General features: G+C 40.7%; 1 protein-coding gene across 1 annotated transcript in view; it reads left to right on the top strand.

The window, feature by feature from the left end:
- LOC124256649 (A disintegrin and metalloproteinase with thrombospondin motifs adt-1-like) overlaps nt 1-18,515 on the top strand; it is a 43,067-nt gene extending 24,552 nt beyond the window's left edge. Inside the window, exons 2-7 of the mRNA XM_046690624.1 lie at nt 13,995-14,312; nt 14,796-15,017; nt 15,775-16,047; nt 16,578-16,784; nt 17,211-17,283; nt 17,828-18,515. Of these exons, the coding sequence (XP_046546580.1) occupies nt 13,997-14,312; nt 14,796-15,017; nt 15,775-16,047; nt 16,578-16,784; nt 17,211-17,283; nt 17,828-18,035 (1,299 nt within the window). The 5' untranslated portion in view covers nt 13,995-13,996 and the 3' untranslated portion in view covers nt 18,036-18,515. The remainder of the gene's footprint in view (nt 1-13,994; nt 14,313-14,795; nt 15,018-15,774; nt 16,048-16,577; nt 16,785-17,210; nt 17,284-17,827) is intronic.
- Nucleotides 18,516-18,881: the final 366 nt, after the last annotated feature.

The raw sequence follows: 18,881 nt of genomic DNA, 5'->3' as shown, positions 1-18,881 counted from the left end.
AGATTAAAGTTATAGGAACAGTGTCAGGCTATTACCTTGTTCGAGGAATGTATCCATCAGTATCCACAAAAACGAGTGATATGCCATTCATCTGCAGCTGTTCCAAGTGATGTGTCTTTTAACAGTCTAATATACAAACAAGTGAAATATCGTTTCAGGTATTTCACACTGGTGTATATGGTCTCATTGGTCACCCAAGATAGCACACCTGGCAACTAATTGCATAATGTCCGCCATTCTTTAAAAAAAGTACTTTAGTTAGCCAATAATGGGCACTCAATCAATGTATTGGCGGTTAATCCTTTGAAAGAAGGACGTTGTTTTTACACAGACACAGACACGACAGAGTGTATTCAGTATAAATTAGTAAATCTACATACATAAACACTACCTTTTGACAAATCCGCTGTGCAAGATAAAAGTAATTAATCAATCAGCATGTTATTGGTTAATCCTTTGATCGATGTTTATGATGTTGAGTGTTTACTTCAGACACAAGAAATGCCAAATGGGAACCTTTGTCGGGTAATCTAAGTGGTGTTACCACTAATTATACCTGTTATAATTTCATTAACTGACCATCAAGTGAATGATGACAAATAACATGTGTAGGTTTATACCACTTAACACGGATTACAACAAGGGAGTATTAATTGCTGTATTGCATGCAATTAAAATTGCATGTGAAAACTTATGGGCCGACATTGTTTTGAGAATACGAACAGAACTTCATTGTTGCATAAGAAATACATATAAGCATTTGCTGTGTGCTAAAACTGTATGTACCTATTTACCAAAGTAAATTTTCAGATTCTTCTAGCAATGGCAAAGTAGGGTTGTTTAGTTTACGGATACAAATAAATCAAATGTCAATTTTTAATATCATACGTAATAGACGTCATATTTTTACAAGACATGATTAAATATCGAGGTAGAAGAACCCACCAAAATGGGATCAATTTGGATCAGTCATTATGCCATCCAGGCATTAGAAAACTGTTGTATACGGGCTACTATAGGACTAAATCGTCCATTTTGAATTTATAATGAGGTCCATGGTTTTGAGTCTATTTTTAGATGATGAGTCACTGCTCTCTATTGTATATTGAGATCTATTGTGTGAACACCTGGTGTGTCTATTTTTAGACTCTGGTGGGTAATATAAGGTCCCCCGAACAGCCCTCCATATCATACACAGTTCAGTCACTACACCTAGTGATTACACATTGTGGATATACTCCATACCAGTGTATTTCTTATTGGATTACTAAACAACCTTCGATTATACTGTGTGATTCACTGGATTTATATTTTCAATAGCTCAGCCTCTCAACTACACATCTCTGGAGTGATTAAACATTGTGGATATTTCTCACTGGATTACAAAACATCTTTGAATTATACTCTGGAGTGACTACACATTGTGGATATACTACCAGTGTATTTCTCTTTTTATCTGAAAGCGAGCGCCCATTATCGCAGTATCAATTCCCGTAACTATAACTATAACTATTGAGAATGTGAAATTCAAATGTATACAACGTCCTACCTTCAGTTCATACATTGTAACACAGATTAAGATTTACATCATCATCAGATTGAACGAGTGTTGGGGATAAAGACTATTCTAGTGTACATGAAGTCAACTTACCTCTGTTCATCATATCCATATGAATGACATCAGGGAATAACACATCCATAGGTACCAATTCATGATGTTTTATTGGGTATGACAAGACACTCATTCATGTGGAGACAACAGATTGATTCACACTGTTCTCCAACTATGAATAAGACATTTGCCCACCCATGACTCCGATGTAAGCACAAAATACATATAACAAACATTTTCCTATGACAGTACTCAACCATGCATGCACAAGCGTAAAACTAGGTCACAGACCGCGTCCCCCGCCGCCATTTTGAAAACAAATGATAAATAAATAGATTTAAACAAATAACAAAGTCCTAGCCATGCCCGCCGATGAAAAAAAAACTGAGTAAAATGTTGAAAGTCATAGTAAAATCACACACAGCATGCTTCTCACCAAAATATCCCATGTAGAACGAGTCACCATGAACCTACTTTAAAATCCCACATAATCATATGAATAAATACAGCCCGATACACACACAGAATACAACCTATAGAAAGTTGATTACACATGACTCACATATGCCATGAGCCTACTTTAAAACTCACACACAATCACATGAATAAACACAGCCCGATACACACACAGGATACGATCGATAGAAAGTTGAATACACATTACTCCCATTTGCCATGAATCTTTAAATCCCAACACAATAAACACAGTCCAATCCTAATCAGAACCTTTCCCTAGATTCATCGTTTTTCTAAACTATAACTTGCATAAAACCAATTTTAGTGTGTAGATGTACTCGCATTGTTAACATGCAGTTGTGTACTCACGATATTGTCGTCAACAACATTATTCATACAATACGTTTATACCCAAAAATACTCACAAATTAGAATAGAGAATGATCCAACACATAAATTCCACACCTACTGTGCTGTTTTAAACGGTCATGAAACCGCCAGAATACCTAAACACGCAAAGCACAACATACCGGCTGCACATGGCAGTGAACAAAGAGCATTAAAGCTTGGCGCAAACAGCCCCGACCTAAAACCGGTTCTGTCAAACTGGATCGCAAATGGGTCTATCAAACCGGTTCGCAAACGGTTCTGACTCAAAATGGCTACATGTCCAAAACGCTTATATATGAATATATTCATTACAGATCATTACAATTGTTGTTATCTTTTATGTCTCATAATAGTATGATCATGTTAAGAACATGTGGATTCAGTGAAATAAGGTTGAAATTGGTATTATAAAAACCAAGAATTGTACAACAGTTGTCTTATGTCAATCCTCCAGCAATACATTCAGTGAGTTTAGTACACTCTTAGCAGCTCTATGGCGGTGGTCTGTACATAATTGACCAGACAATCCAGTGATCAACAGCATGAGCGTCATTCTACACAATGTGCCATGTGTCAACCAGCGAGCCTGACCACCCGATCCCGTTAGTCGCCTCTTATGACAAGCATGGGTTACTGAAGGGTAACCCAGACCTTCAGGCGTACAATACATTAAGAAACAAGAGAGATATACAGATTTCATTGTTTATTAGCTCTGTTTCAAATGAGTAGACATTAGGATAGGAGCTCTCCCAAATGCCTACTTTACATCTGTTGTCTTATTACCCTTCCTCATCCACCTGTCCTTCACTCTCTTCATCAGATGTTATGTCTTCATCTTCAGTCATGCCTTCGACCCAAGACTTATATTGGTACAATTTTGAAATCACTTCATGATACATATTATTTGTGTCTTTTACTTGTTTCAGTATTCCTTGTGTCTTTGGACCATACTGCATATGGTACAGATAAGTAATAAATTGGGCATACGTCTCTTTAAACGTGCTCCACATCAATTTGTTCAGTTTGGCTTGAATCATGTCTTCGTTTAAACCTCTTTTTATGTACAGCTGTCGTTTCTCATCCAAAAAGTCTTTATTCAGCTCACGCGTTTACATTTGTCTTATACCTTGCTCTTCAAGATCGGCCATCTTATTTTTCCTGTTGTGTGTGACATCGCTTAATGATTCAACATCATCGTCCTCATTTTCCATTTCAGGACATTGTTTACCGTGTAAATGTCTTTGTAAGTTATGGTTAGTGCTAAACACTTGACCACAATAGTCACAGTCCACCAGAGGACGTGGTCTTTTCACAGGTGAGAAGTTGTTGTCTTCCTCCCACTGCCTTTTCACTTGGGGTATCCCAGGAGGACCCACTGAAGACTTTTCGGGACACCAGTTTCTTCTGTGTTTTTGCAAATCTTGCACATCTTGAAACATGAGTCCACAGGCATCACAACATGGCATGGTTGAGAGGTTTTCTTCACACGTCTGCTCAGGCTGAACATCTAACTCGGACTGAATTGTCCTGGCTTGGAGGTGTCCTTTTAAACTGAATGCACTGGGACAAAGTCGCATATGGGGAGGTGTTTTGGGTTTTAGATCAACCAACAAGTAGCCATAAGGCTTCTGGGTAGCCCTTTGAAACAGCTCCATGAAATGGTCTGTGTTATCTGGATACATTTGCCTCGCGAAAGTCATGATGGGTTGTTGATCGATAGGGTTGTTGAACAGAAGCAGATAATGACAGTTTCTGCGTTGTGTGGGATCCTTACTGAAATACAAATTCTGGTTCAAGGCGATCACTGAGAGATTACGATGATGACTTCCTTCCGTAAACAGATCTGTAATGCGTGGATCTTTGCTCGCTGTCGACATTAAGTCATCGAGGATAACCACGTTCACCACATGGGGGTCCAGAAATACATCCTTTTCGAGATCAGAAGGAATGCCTTGATGAAATTCCACATAGGGATAAACATGAGTTTGAATGGCATTATACAAGGGCTGCCATCGTTTGTAGAGCCATATAATACGTTCAGGATAAGGTTTAATGTTCATCCTTTCTAGAATCTGTTTCACTAAGTAGGTTTACCCACAGGAGGTTGGCCCTGAGACGATCATGGTGAATGGATGTCGCAGCCTACATTCTTCCAATGACTGGGTAATACTTTCTGATGAATGTGGTTGCACTAGTTGCTGCTGCTGCTGCTGCTGCTGCTGCTGCTGCTGCTGCTGCTGTGTTGGTGGTGGTGGTGACGGCTGCTGCTGCTGCTGCTTCTGCTGATGCTTGATATCTTTTGGATGTTTTGTTCGAATATGACTGGACAAGTCATGATCCCAAACATTTTGTTTGGAGCATACGGGACAGGGATGCATGATGATGTTCACACGTCAACAGTCCTACTACAAATGACACATTTAGCCTTTCGTCTCTATTTAAAAATATGTTTTCATTCGCTTTGTGTTTTCCCTATGGACGACACTTTCCCTTTCTCTCTTCAACTTGGCTTTAGCTTGTTCGACCACTTGTTGAGTAGGGGTAACAAAATTAATCTTAGGTTGTTCTGAGGTTTCTTTTGGTTTATCTTTCTTCCACTCTGGGTCATACAGTTCCAAATATCGATTGACAGACATCATGGCAGATTTTTCTCCTCCACGTGTTATAGAATGATAAGGGTCTCCTTTCCCTTCAGCCCTGAGCATGTAAAATCGTGTCCATTTTTCGGCATCGGGTACGAAGGGTTTGTATCGTGGATTATTCATGATGAAAACGGGAGCGGCTTGACGTGATGCGTCACTGTCACTGGTCCACGGCTAAATGAAGTAAGATAGCCCTTGTGGCCTGTTATATAGATATCTTCATTGACCTTGGGCATGGTGTAGCTTTCAACATTGCTGCCAGGATGGTTTGGATGCACTACGATGACAAACTAAACCGGGTGTACCAAACATACTAAGCCAATGCTCTATCAAACAACCAGAAGAACCAGGGAAGATCCGGGGTAGAATAGGTCTTCAGCAACCCATGTGCTTGCCATAAAAAGGCAACTATCTTGTCGTAAGAAGCAACTAACGGGATTGGGTGGTCAGGCTCGCTGACTTGGTTGACACATGTCATCGCTTCCCAATTGCGCAGATCGATGCTCATGCTGTTGATCACTGGATTGTCTGGTCCAGACTCGATTATTTACAGACTGCCGCCATTTAGCTGGAATATTGCTGAGTGCGGCGTAAAACTAAACTCACTCACTCACTCAAACAACCAGGCATTTTGAATGGCCTCATCTCTAAGTGCATTGACAAATTGTGGTTTCAAAACAAATGCTATGATTGGCATGTTACTGGCAAAAAGACTCTTCCACATACTGTCTGTCGTCCACAGGGGGTGAACTAATCTTCGTAACACCGCTAGATAGTTATTTCTCACTTTTTGCTCAGGAAACGACGCCTTTCATATCGAGTCACTGGTAATCTTCCCTTTAATAACCTATTGATAATACCATTGATGGCAAGAATCTGTTCTCTGTTCATTTCTAAGATGTCTTGTTGAATCTCCTCAATGTCTTGAAACATTAACATGAACCTTAAAATTCGTAATGTTTTAACACGTACCTAGCCATACTATTTTTAGCAAACAAACTCTTATCGTGGTTGGGATCTCAGTGAGATTAGTATTTGAGTAAACCTCTATTTATACTATACATAAACAACCAAGGCAGACATACTCTTAACATTGATTTATTTCCAATAGTCACACATTTTACATCACACTCTTGGTTGCAAATTCACATGACTACCCCAACGGGTCACCTCTTTCTGAGGTACTCCCACCAGGGCCAAATACGGACAATCTGGAGACCATTTTTCATGTTCGGCCCAGGGATCATCATCTACTTCACAGTTCTTGAGAACGAGACCACATTGAAAACGCTTGCAAGCGTCCCCTCTGATTAAGTACACTAATCCTGCCTGAGCCATTTGACTAGGACTCAGTGTTTCATCTGCACTGGCCAGTCTTTAAACGAATCGAGTCTTTTCTGGAATGAAGTCCATTCAGTCTTGATTGCACAGCAATCGGCAACGACAGTCTTGTTGAATGGGTAATGCCCACACACATCCATGATATCCCAGACCAATGGTAACACGTCCGCACAGTACAGTGTCTAAACCAAGAATGGCTTTACACCCAGTAACTGTAGTCACTAGGGTTGCAAAAGGAACACTGGAAGTATCCCGTCTGGTTTTGATGATCGTCCTGAAGCATACAGTCTAAAAATAGACACACCAGATGTTCACACAATAGATCTCAATATATAACAGAGAGCAGTGACTCATCATCTAAAAATAGACTCAAAACCATGGACCTCATTATAAATTCAAAATGGACGATTTAGTCCTATAGTAGCCCGTATACAACAGAAAACCTGAAAAAGCCCACACTGCTTTGATACTTTATTACAATCAGACAAGAACTACCGGGGATATTTTCAAATAACTACAACTGATGGGCATCCACCCTTTTTAATGACGCACTGTTTGAGTTGAAGAAATTAACCGTAACCGTGATGAGCGAGGCTGATCAAATAAGGCCTAGCGACACCAAGCGATTTTGACAGAATCGTCTATGAAAACAAGTTGTAACTCGGAAACTAGGCAACGCAGGAGACAACATTAAATGACAGTAGATTGTGAGAACATATAGCTTTCATTTTCCACGATTTCAGGTTTATACAAACCTGTAAATAAGATAATTTACCCCCGAAATGTACATGAAATCTGCATCGGCTGTCATATCTAGTCCTTATATGACGTCACAGAGACGCGCCGTTCTGATTAGTTGAAATTTCGTTCCCGGGTGAGAATTGTGCACTGTTGTCAAAAAGGTCGATTTGAGTTAATTAAAGATCGAAATGAGTAGTTTTAATGACGGAGTTTCATTAATAACGATGCCAATGAGTGATTTATGTATTTGTACCCCCACTAGAGTATATGTGATCTTTAACACTATTCCAGCTGTATGGCGGCAGCTTCTGAAGTAAGGGACACTAGATAAAAGCAATGGATAAGCCTTGATGTTGAAACCACAGGGGTTTAGTGTCGGCAAAATAGTAAGTGTAGAGGATAGATGTGGATGAATGAATTGTGTGCTAGGGGAATATTGTTCGTTTGCTTACTGTATTTAGTACATGTGTTCGTTTACAACCATGGGGGCGTGTCTTTACAACCATGGGGGCGTGTCTCGGTTAGAAACACCGTTAGGAAGACATATAGGTATAAAGACCCTACCCTATTACTGTATGAAAGATACCTATATGTCTTCCTAAGAGTGTTTCTAAACTAGACACGCCCCTATGTTTACAACATTCGTCACCACTCGCCCCTTTCTGTAACCCCTAAGAAGACTTGTCCCCCTTTCCATGCTTGTTATGTGTGAAAATACGACAAACCAATCAGAACGCGCGTAATGAGTAATCCCCAGTACTTTGCCGGTTATGGCATTATGTGTCTGTTTAAAATATCATTAAACTATATTGAAAGAATACATGTAGAAAGAATGTAGCTAACAGAACTGTGTTGTCTGGTGTAGTTTTTAATTAGGATAATGCCAAGGATGATGAGAGATTCAAAACAGTAATAGTATATCTACAAGTAACTAATCAGCTTTAATCTTTAACATTGGGCTTACATCTCTGGGGATATTTTAGTCTGACCTGTTGGGGTCATTCTTTTTTTTCCAGCGAATTCATATTAAAATTCCACCAGGGATATGCCAGCAAGGTTAAACGAATGTTCAGTTTTAGAAATATTTTAATTTCATTTTCGATTATCAGCTTTGGGATTTCATGAAGCTGAAAAGAGATTATTTTATCTGCATATTCAATAAAACAAATCCCATCTGTGATTCTTAAACCCTATTTAGGAATATATATTTGGAAATATATGGTGAACAGCTGATAATAATTACATAGGATTGTCTTTAATAAATCTGTTTTCTCTTTCTTTTAGTTGTATCAAAAACGTTTAATTTAACATATATAAGTAAAAACAAAATCAGCAATACAATGTGAGAGTGCTTCGGTCATATTAAATACTATTGGAATCAAACAGGAATAGAGTTATCATTCTTGTTTAAAGTAGCTCTTCAGAGGAGCACGAGTGCACATCCCCTGTGGATCCGCCCCACTCTCCTACCCAGAGTTCCATGCGGCAAGCCACCATAGTATCTCTGCCACAGGCCAGAAAGATGTGACAATTCGTCACATCTTGCACCGTCCTTTCAATATAATATACATATTTCTCAACTCTTTTATTTTTGACGAGTCTGCACATCTAATTAAGCATCTTTGATAGAATGGTTTAGTTTCCTTGAGAAAATATCCTAAAACAAGTAACACTATTTCGATTTGCGTAGCGATCCTTTGTTTACATAGGTTGTACAGCTCCACGTGCTGTCATCGAAGCCGACGGAGAGCAAACGATGCAACCAGTTTGATATCTAAATATGTACTGTCATAAACGTTACTGTCGCAGTTGTGGAAGAATATATATGTAACAATGTAAAACATTGTGAAGAGCGCGCAGAAAGCTTGCGTAAGGCCAGTCTCTTCTTATTATGAATATGCACATTTGTTTACAAACAAGAGAAAAGTCCTGTCACGTGATATGCAAATTAGCCTGTGGCATTGATGTTATGCTAAGTCATCACTGCGCCGGAGTGAGGATCCGCCAACAGGGGCTTGTATGGCTGAAAATAATACGTTCTGGGTCCTACAAGCATACACTGATATCCATATACATATAAAGAAGGTAAAGTACCAAGTGCCTTCAAACATGCCCTTGTGCCACCAATTCTGAAGAAATCAATACTTGATCCATAGGACTTGAAGAGCTTTAGGCCGGTATGTAATCTGTCATTTTTATCAAAGTGTCTGGAAAGAATTGTTGCTAAGAGGCTCCTTGATCATCTTCACGCTAACAATCTCTTGGAAATTTATCAGCATATAAATCTAAACACTGCACAGAGACAGCTCTTGTGTACATTCACAACGATATCATGACTGCAATAGACCATCAGCAAGTTACTCTTCTTATTCTCCTGGACTTATCAGTGGCTTTCGATACCATCGATCACTGTTTCCTCTCCAGGCGGCTAGAGACCAGCGTTGGACTCACAGGAACGGCACTGCAGTGGGTAAAATCGTATCTTTCTTCTCGGACAGAGTCAGTAAAGATCAGTGACAAAATCTCAATACCATCATTGGTTCGCTATGGAGTGCCACAGGGTTCTGTTCTGGGACCCCTTCTCTTTAGCTTGTACATTCTACCAATTGGAGACATCGTGAGAAATCATTCCCTAAAATTCCATCTCTACTCTGACGATAATCAGTTGTATATTTCCATCAAACCATCAGAAGTTTCACAACGAGTTCATAAGATCGAACGCTGCATAATGGATATCCAGGAATGGATGGCTGTCAACTATTTGAAGTTGAACGACAGCAAGACTGAGTTCCTTGCCATAGGCTCACGGCAACAGCTGCAGAAGATGCCACCTGGAATCGCACTCAAGATAGGAACTGAGGATGTGAAGACCTCAAATCTGGGAATCATCTTCCAGTCCAAAATGTCCCTAGATGAATATGTCAAGTCCCTCTGCAAATCATGTTTTTTTCACATCTACAACATCGGCAAGATCCGCAACTTCCTAGACACTGAGACAAACAAAGCTCCTAATGCAAACACTTGTAATCTCAAAGTTGGACTATTGTAACTCACTCCTTTGCAACACAGCATTTTCAACACTTTCTAAATTGCAGAAAATTCAAAACGCAGCAGCTCGTGTTGTCTCTCGAACTCATCGCCATGACCATATATAGCCAGTTCTGAAATTCCTTCACTGGCTTCCAGTAAAGTACAGGATATACTTCAAGATTCTGCTACTGAGTCATAACTGCCTCTACGATGACCACTCCTGTGACTACCTTCGCCAGCTTGTACATCTGCATGTACCCACCAGAGCTCTTAGATCAATAGATACGTTAAGACTAACACAGCCAAGCACTAAAACATCCATGGGTGATAGAGCCTTTTCTGTAGCAGCACCAGCTCTATGGAACAATCTTCCAGTCACCCTCAGACGAACTGAGTCCCATTCACTATTCAAGAACTTGCTCAAAACCTACTTCTTCCAGATGGCTTCTGAACAGAACTCTTTTCACACTTATTGTGTTTTTAACGATGTATGCAGCGCCGTTGAGCATCTATGATGGAAACTAGGCACTATACAAGCCAATTATTATTATTATTTTAACCAACATGACGGCAGTGTTCTTTCAAATGAATTCTATGGAACAGACCCATATACAGCCTAAGACACATCCAAGCCAACAAACCGGATCTTGTCCTTTTTGACAAAACCAATGGAATTATACGTATCATTGAATTTTAGGTCCTTTTTGACAGCAATATGTGATTGACAAGAGGCAGGAAAAACATGGCAAATATGCGAACCTCGCCTGCTCTGGGTAATGCAGAAGGCTGCATTGATGTCAAACAGTTTGAGAATGATATTGCCGAAACCGGTCTTCTTGAACAATTTAATGAGGATGAAAAATTCAGCGCAAGAAAGGTTTACGCTAATCTTGTTTCTGTGGACGACAAGTTAAAATTCATAGCAACTGTGAGTGAGTGAGTGAGTTTAGTTTTACGCCGCACTCAGCAATGTTCCAGCTATATGGCGGCAGTATGGAAATAATCGAGTCTGGACCAGACAATCCAGTGATCAAAAGCATGAGCGTCGATCTGCGCAATTGGGAACCGATGACATGTGTCAACCAAGCCAGCGAGCCTGACCATCTGATCCCATTAGTCGTCTCTTATGACAAGCATGGGTAACTGAAGGCTCATTCTAACTCGGACCTTCACGGGTATTCATAACAACAGTCCCTGTCAGATACTGAATGAACATGGTTCTTTCTGGACGGGAAAACATGTATCCCGAGTTGTGCCCAGTTGGATGCAGTGATTAAAGCAAAACTTGAACGGCGAGCAGCAGAAAGAAAATGTCGTCAGACTAAGCTTGAAGCTTTCACACAGATATATTGAGCATCAAGAATCAAACTGATTACCATTATTCGTCAGGAAAAGCTCCAGAAAGACAGTGATGCACGGCTAAAAGAATTCAAGACAATTGACTGCCATCACAAAGAAACTAAGAAGTCCCAACTTGATGGAACGGTATAGGACTGATTCAAAGACTATGACAAACTCATTTGCATCCTTTTTGATACAAAGAAGTGGAAAATATGAGAAATAACGTTATCACTGAATCGGAGAATGATTTAATGGAAATTGATATTCAATTTTCAAGGTAACCTCAGCTATTATTCCAAGCTACTTGGTCCATGGAGATGAAATCAATAATTGATGCCGGGCGCAGCAAACCGTGTTGCATGGATCTTATTCCTGCTTTGATTTTGACAGGATGCGTAGAAACCAGTCCTACAGTCTCATATTTGTTGGACTCCTCATGGGTGGAATAATCCCAGCCTTCTTAACTCCACTTCTAAAGAAGATATCGTTAGACACAAGTGTGCTCAAGAACAATCGTCCTGTGTCTAACTTGCCTTCACTGTCTGGGAGTAATCTTTGAGAAGCCAATGCCATCAGAGGAACACAGTTCTGCAGTCTGTATCATTACCATAACTAAATCCATACAGCACACCACACCAATACTATGGTGCTTTTCAGGTTGGAAGTCATGTGCAATAGAACTTAATTATTATAATTAATTATGGTTCCTTTCTTTCGAATAAATGCATGTTAATGAATGTTCATTAAAATACATAGCAAAAAGTGTCAGACATCTCTCTCATGCATATTCATACCACTTTGTATATTCATAACACTTTGTTTAACCGAAATTGACATGATTAAGGTATAAAGACATTGTCATCCATAAAATCCATGATAATGTAACAATAAACAATCTGCACTGATGTGAGCGTGGTAGCAGTGGGGCATTAAAGGCTCCAGATGATGTAAACAGATTGAGGATGTTGTTCAAAATGTCAACCAATGATTAGCTCAGCTGAGCTTGCGTTACCGGATAGTTCTTGTCGTAAGCCTCGTTCCCTCTCATCGGAAACATTTTCTATTCTGGAGAAACAGATGGCCGGCAGTAGTGGCCTCAAAGGGGTGAAGGTGCCTAGCATGTATCGACACACTCGCTACTGACCGTGTGAACTTGCTTCTGAACCGGTGTGCGAAATAGTCACTTGCCCGCTAACCCGTTTCTAGTAAAAATCCAGTCGGACCAGTAAATCTCCACGGTCACTGGCCCGACTGGTTAGTTAATTTTCATAGGGTCATTTTGTAAATATATCACTCTCTCCGACTTGTTAAGTTATAATACACTTTTAAATCATGCAAGATTATGGCTTGATATTAGCAGCTGAATGATGAAAACCGTGTCTATATACAAATTCGGGCCAGTGAATTATTTTGTGGGCTAGTAACTTTCAGGCATATCTAGCCCGACAGGCAAGCAAAACTTGTAAGCTATTTCGCACACTGTTCTGAACCATACCTTAAGTGAGTGAGTTTGGTTTTACGCCGCCTACAGTAATATTCCACCAATATCAGGGCAGGGGACACCAGGAATGGGATTCACACTTGTATCCATGTAAGGAATCGAACCCGGGTCTTCAGCGTGACGAACTTTAACCACCACGCTACCCACCACACCGATCCATACCTTGAAACATGTCTTTTCATGTAATAGCCTTTTGTTCGAGGTAGAACAAAATTAACACTGATACTCTGTGGTGTTGGCAAGCCACAACAACCCTTTGCTTTCGAGTACATAATATTCAAAATTTGATTTGATGAATGTGTAAACTGCTGTGGCAGTGGCACTGGTGGTGGACTGTGTAAATCCAGGAAGCTTATAACATTTTACCATTCCCCATCCTCGATAATCTCCAGATAATACCCTGGATGCATCTACGGCTCGGCCCGATGATTTTACTGCCTCTCTTGGTTGGTTCCGCATTCTCACAGTAGCCAGTCAGATAAACCGCCATTACAACCGGGCTTGCCAGTGTCAACAAAGATAGCGGTTGCAACCGCGAAAGTTTGTTCGCAGTTCGACTCAGATTTGGGGGAAAAACATACAGACAAACTGACAGGTCTGAAACCTTAAAAAATATATGCAAGAACTTCTTCTACCTCTTTTAGAGTACCTCTGCAACAATATATTATTGTGTTGCCAAGTTTAATTGGTTAGATAATTTAAAAAGCCTAAGTGAGTTGTGATTGGTACGCTCAACTAACCAGCATAGACACCTGATTGGATAAAAAGCCAACCAAGAGAGGTAATAAAATCATCGGGCCAAGCCGTAGATGCATCCAGGGTATAGTGGAGAGTTATCGGAACGTATACCCAGGAGATTATCGAGGATGACCATTCCCAAGAACATCAGTTACCTGTGGTATGTATATGTTACAGTGGATGTTCTCCTTTTATCTATCAGGGATGGACCTAGTGAAGGTGAGCATCGCCGTGGTGCTGCCTCTGGTGGTGTACTGTGTGTGTGAACCCGGGTTTCAGGCCTGTGAGTGGGAGTCTTGGAGTGTGTGGAGCTCCTGTACCAGAACATGTGGTGGGCTGAGAACCCGAACACAGAAGATGTGCTGTGGAGTTCATGTTCCAGACTGTATCGGTAAATGCCACCGACCCAACACGTCTGTGGAGACACAGCCATGTGCGACACACTGCCCCAATGGTGGAAGCTACATTGATGGATATTGTCACTGCCCTCCTCTTAGATATGGAATTTGTTGTGAACGAGGTGAGAGTTATAGGTTGATAATCAGCTGTTCGATTTAACGTGGAGTCAAGTTCTCAAGTCACCAAGCCCTGTTTGTTACTAACATGGATTTTTAATGAATGATTTGCAGCATTGCATTTATCTTGTGTACCAGTCAGCATCTGTTTGTTTTAGATGTAATGTCTATGATGTATAATTTATATGACAAATACATTTATCTATATTACGTCTGTGTGTGTCAGCTCCACACGTGTTTGTTTATCCTGTTCACACTACACAAAGCGACAGTGAAATATTATTGGAAACACATAACATAAAGTGCTTTAATGCAAATAATCTGAATAGCTATTATCTTGAAAATGTATGCAGTATCTAATGCAATGTACTAATGCAAACCCAAGCTAGAAGAATGGTTAGTTGAGCTAAAAAAAAATGAAGATCAGATAAACACCAATGTAGTAGCTACAAGGTTACCCTAACAAACATCCTATTCATGTTTACCAGACGAGTCGACTGCGCGTGATGGTAGCTGTGCCCGACACTGCACGTGGATGAACTGGTTCTCATGGGGAAACTGCAGCACAAACTGTGGATGTGCAACACGAACCAGGACAAGATGGCGCTGTTGTCAAAGCAGGTTGAGCAGTACTGAGTGTACAGCTGATTGCAACTTCCGGGACAAGAGCACTGAAGAGAGAGTCTGCACTAAACACTGCACCCTGAATGGTAAGGGGTGGGGTCATAGACTGAAACAGTTATACTGTATGTGTCACATAATATCCTAAGCGTTTGTCATATACAAGTCGAATTATTGATTTATTGAGACCTTAATGTTAACAATAATACAAAGAGGTTGTTTATTCATATATTGTTATCCTTTCTTACTGCTCCAACTTCTAAATGTCTCTCAAACAAGCTAATACAAAGACCACCAGGCATTGAAAGTTAAGGCCATGCTGTCAGTGTGTTGTAAGTGAGAACTGTCATATGTATATATACACGGTCACGATCTAAATGAACATTTGGTTGAAACCTTCCAGAAGGCCACACTATGAAGAAATATGTAGTAGACAGAGCGAGAGACATGGTATGGCAGTCATCAAATGGTTACCACAGTCAACCGCGTTCCTGCTACAATTAACCATTTCGCGTCAATTTGTACAATTTGCTTACAGTTTATCCCTTCTGTATCTAATATGCGAGGTCCCATGCTTATCGTAAGAGTCGACTAACGGATCGAACTCGCTGACTTGGTTGACTCGACAACAATGACATTACGATAGTATGGGAATATTGACAAACGTAATGAGTGCATTAAATGAAACGACAAAACCCGTTCCACATCCATAAGAAATCTCGACTATAAAATTGTGACTATGTTATGAGCATATACTTGTTTCAGCAGTATTACAGCTGTATGACGTTGTTGTAAACCAATAACAAATGAAACATATCAATTCCAAGAATATATATCTTCACGTAGACCAGAGTCAGACTTGCCAACTTTGTTCCTGGAACAACTGGCAACCATGGAGCAGTTGCAGCCAGACGTGTGGAGGAGGTCAAAGGTCAAGGTCACGGTCACCTTGTTGCTGTGAAGGCCAATCCAATAAGGACTGTCTGTTTGACTGCCAGTTGTCGGAAAACGACTCAGTTCAATCCGAGAACTGCAGTGAAATTTGTTTCAACAACGGGAGCTTCTCAAGCAGCATCTGCCACTGTGGACATGGCTATTCTGGACCTTGCTGCACTGATGGTAGGGTGCTTCTTTATCTGTTGATTGCTGAGTATGACTCAAACACCTGATCATACTAGATGTGTACATGTGAAGCTCCGGGTTAGAATGAACCTTCAGTAACCCATGCTTGTCGTTAGAGGCGACTGTCGGGATCGGATGGTCAGGGATGCTGACATGGTTGACACATGTCATCGGTTCCCAATTGTTCAGATCGATGCTCATACTGTTGATCACTGAATTGTCCGGTCCAGATTCGATTATTGACGGACCGTCGCCATATATCTCGAATATTGCTGAGTGCGGCGTAAAACTAATCTCACTCACTCTTAGATGTGTACGTAGTACACAAATGGTTGTCATTGATATAGAATGAACTCCGACTGTGTCCTAAACCACACAAGGGCAAGGAACAGCCAGAATACACTTCTTTCATAATGCTCATGTGGAAGGTCTTCTTCGCCTCGAGGGCTATGAATAGAATTCGTATCCCTTCATTATGGCTTTTTATTTATAGATTTTTGAATGAAACCTTTCTAATTTCATTTCAGCGGTAACTGATGGCAAGTGTACAAAATGCACCTGGGGGATGTGGGGACGGTGGGGACCTTGCAATGACTCCAAAAACGGGGAGGTAACGAGAAGGAGATCCCTCTGCTGTCGTGTGGGACAGAAGGAGAACGAGTGTTACGCCCAGTGTAAGCGAGAGGGACATGGAACTGTCGACGTGAAACAATGTGACCTGTTTATAGTGAAAGGTAGGTCAACTGTGAAAGAGTTTAATATAATAACGATGAATGCCGTCACTCTTATCATGGTCGTGTAAGATGGTATACGGGGTGGTGGGGTAGCCTAATGGTTAAAGCGTCCGCTTGTCACTATGAAGACCAGGGTACAATTCCCCACATAGATACAATGCGTGAAGCCCATTTCACATTTCCCTTGCCGTTTTATTGCTGGAATATTGCTAAAAGCGGCATAAAACCATACTCACTCACTCAGATGGCACAACTGTAGTGTCGGACACAGTGTTAGTATATACCCTATATGTTCCGTACTACCATTCAACATCATAGATCATCTGAAGTTCCTGAAAGGCATTTTAATGTTGGACGAACACTGTATCCTTCAGGATGTAGTGGCATATTATTTAATGCGATGTATATATTGGTTAACATTTTCAGATTCAACCCAAATTCACTTTATGTACACCATCATCGCCTCTGTCGCATCCGTTGTCTTCACGTCGCTTGTCTGGTAGGTATGATTCTGAAATGTGTACCTTTCCGAGTGAGTGAGTGAGTGAGTGAAAAGTATATGTCCATTGTACGATTCCGACTATGTTCCGACACTACTGTCATGTGTGTGAGTGAGGGAGGGACAGAGGGAGAGAGAGAAGGGGGACGGGTCAAGGAGGGAGTGGGCTCCACACATTGTTCCCATGTACCGAGCTGACTTAATATTATTCAATTCGAATATGTACTTAATGAATCTAAAAATGCAAAAAAATTCAAAAGATCCCACGGGCATAAGAAATGTGTATGTCTATTGTACGATTTTGACTAAATCGTAATCGTAAGCCTTGTTTATTGAAGGATATACATAAAGTCAGCTGCGCCAGACGCTGTAGTTAACGCAAAACCTCACAACTGATTTCAATCCCGACAAAGCCTCCAAGTCTACAGATACAGATACAGATACAGAGCGTCCTACTGACGAAAAGACAACACAAGGCAATATCTCAATGTAAAGTAAAATATAAGAGATGCTTCTTTAGATAATACGAATATTCTTTTTTTAGGACTGCTGCTTATTGCATCAGGAACAGGAAGTGCAGGGGACCACCAGACCAACAGGGGTCATGTGATGTCAACAGTCCTGCAATGGACACCTATATCAGTCTACAAGCTGATCGGAGAGACGTAGCTCGTAACGTCAACCAGAATACATGCTGTGACAGTGATGCATGTGAGCACGTGTATGAAAGACCACAAGACCTGTTTATGTAATGCGCCCATGTTGGTGTCCCCTGCCGTGACATAGCTTGGATGTTGCTTAAGGCGACGTAAATCTCAACTCGCTCACTCACTCACTTTATGTAAAACCGACTATTTTTTCGGTTAAACGTTCGGTTATAACTTGTTAAACATTTATCAATCACAACACGGCTCGGATCAGAATATTGAGGTTTTGAAGGTTTTCGCTGTCGTTGTTCAAATCCCAATTGCGTAGATCGATGCTCATGATGTTGCTCATTTGAATGTCTGGTCCAGATTCGATTATAAACAGACCAACGCCTATAGCTGGACTATTGCTGAGTGTGGCGTTAAACAAGCAACAGACCATTTTCCGTAAGAAATCTCTGCTAAAAGCAGGACGTGTTGTACAATTCCGACAGTGTCTTGAGCCACACGTTGGCATGAGGTAGCCAGAATGAACTTCTGTCATAGCACACATGTGGAAAGTCTTCTTCGCCTCAAGGGTAATGTTGTCTCATTTGCGCAATACAGATTGTGTCAATGTGTTTGTCATGTTTTCGTTTGGGGTAAGATAATAGTACCAAAAGAAGGTTCAGTGGTTAGATATAATTATTGTGGACCTTTCTTGACACTAAACCATGTGGAAGTTCATAGATGATGTTTAGCACTTCAGAATGCTTTTGGACGATAAATATCCATTGTTAGGAACAAACATTGTAATTTTGGGGTATTTGCGAGGTAAGTACTATGAATCGTTTTCAAAGGGAGGCTACTCTAGTCTGTGCAACTTCGTGTGTGTTTAGACTGTCCGGTCAAATTGTTTCGTAAAATGACTACAGAATAAAGACCGCAGCGAAAAGTTTTTTGAGCTGTTTT

The sequence above is a fragment of the Haliotis rubra genome, unplaced genomic scaffold (genome assembly GCF_003918875.1).
Source record: "Haliotis rubra isolate DU_JTF1 unplaced genomic scaffold, ASM391887v1 Scf633, whole genome shotgun sequence".
NCBI classification, from domain to species: Eukaryota; Metazoa; Mollusca; class Gastropoda; order Lepetellida; family Haliotidae; genus Haliotis; species Haliotis rubra.
The sequence above is the reverse complement of the archived record's forward strand: the minus strand, read 5'-3'. Positions and strand labels throughout refer to the sequence as shown.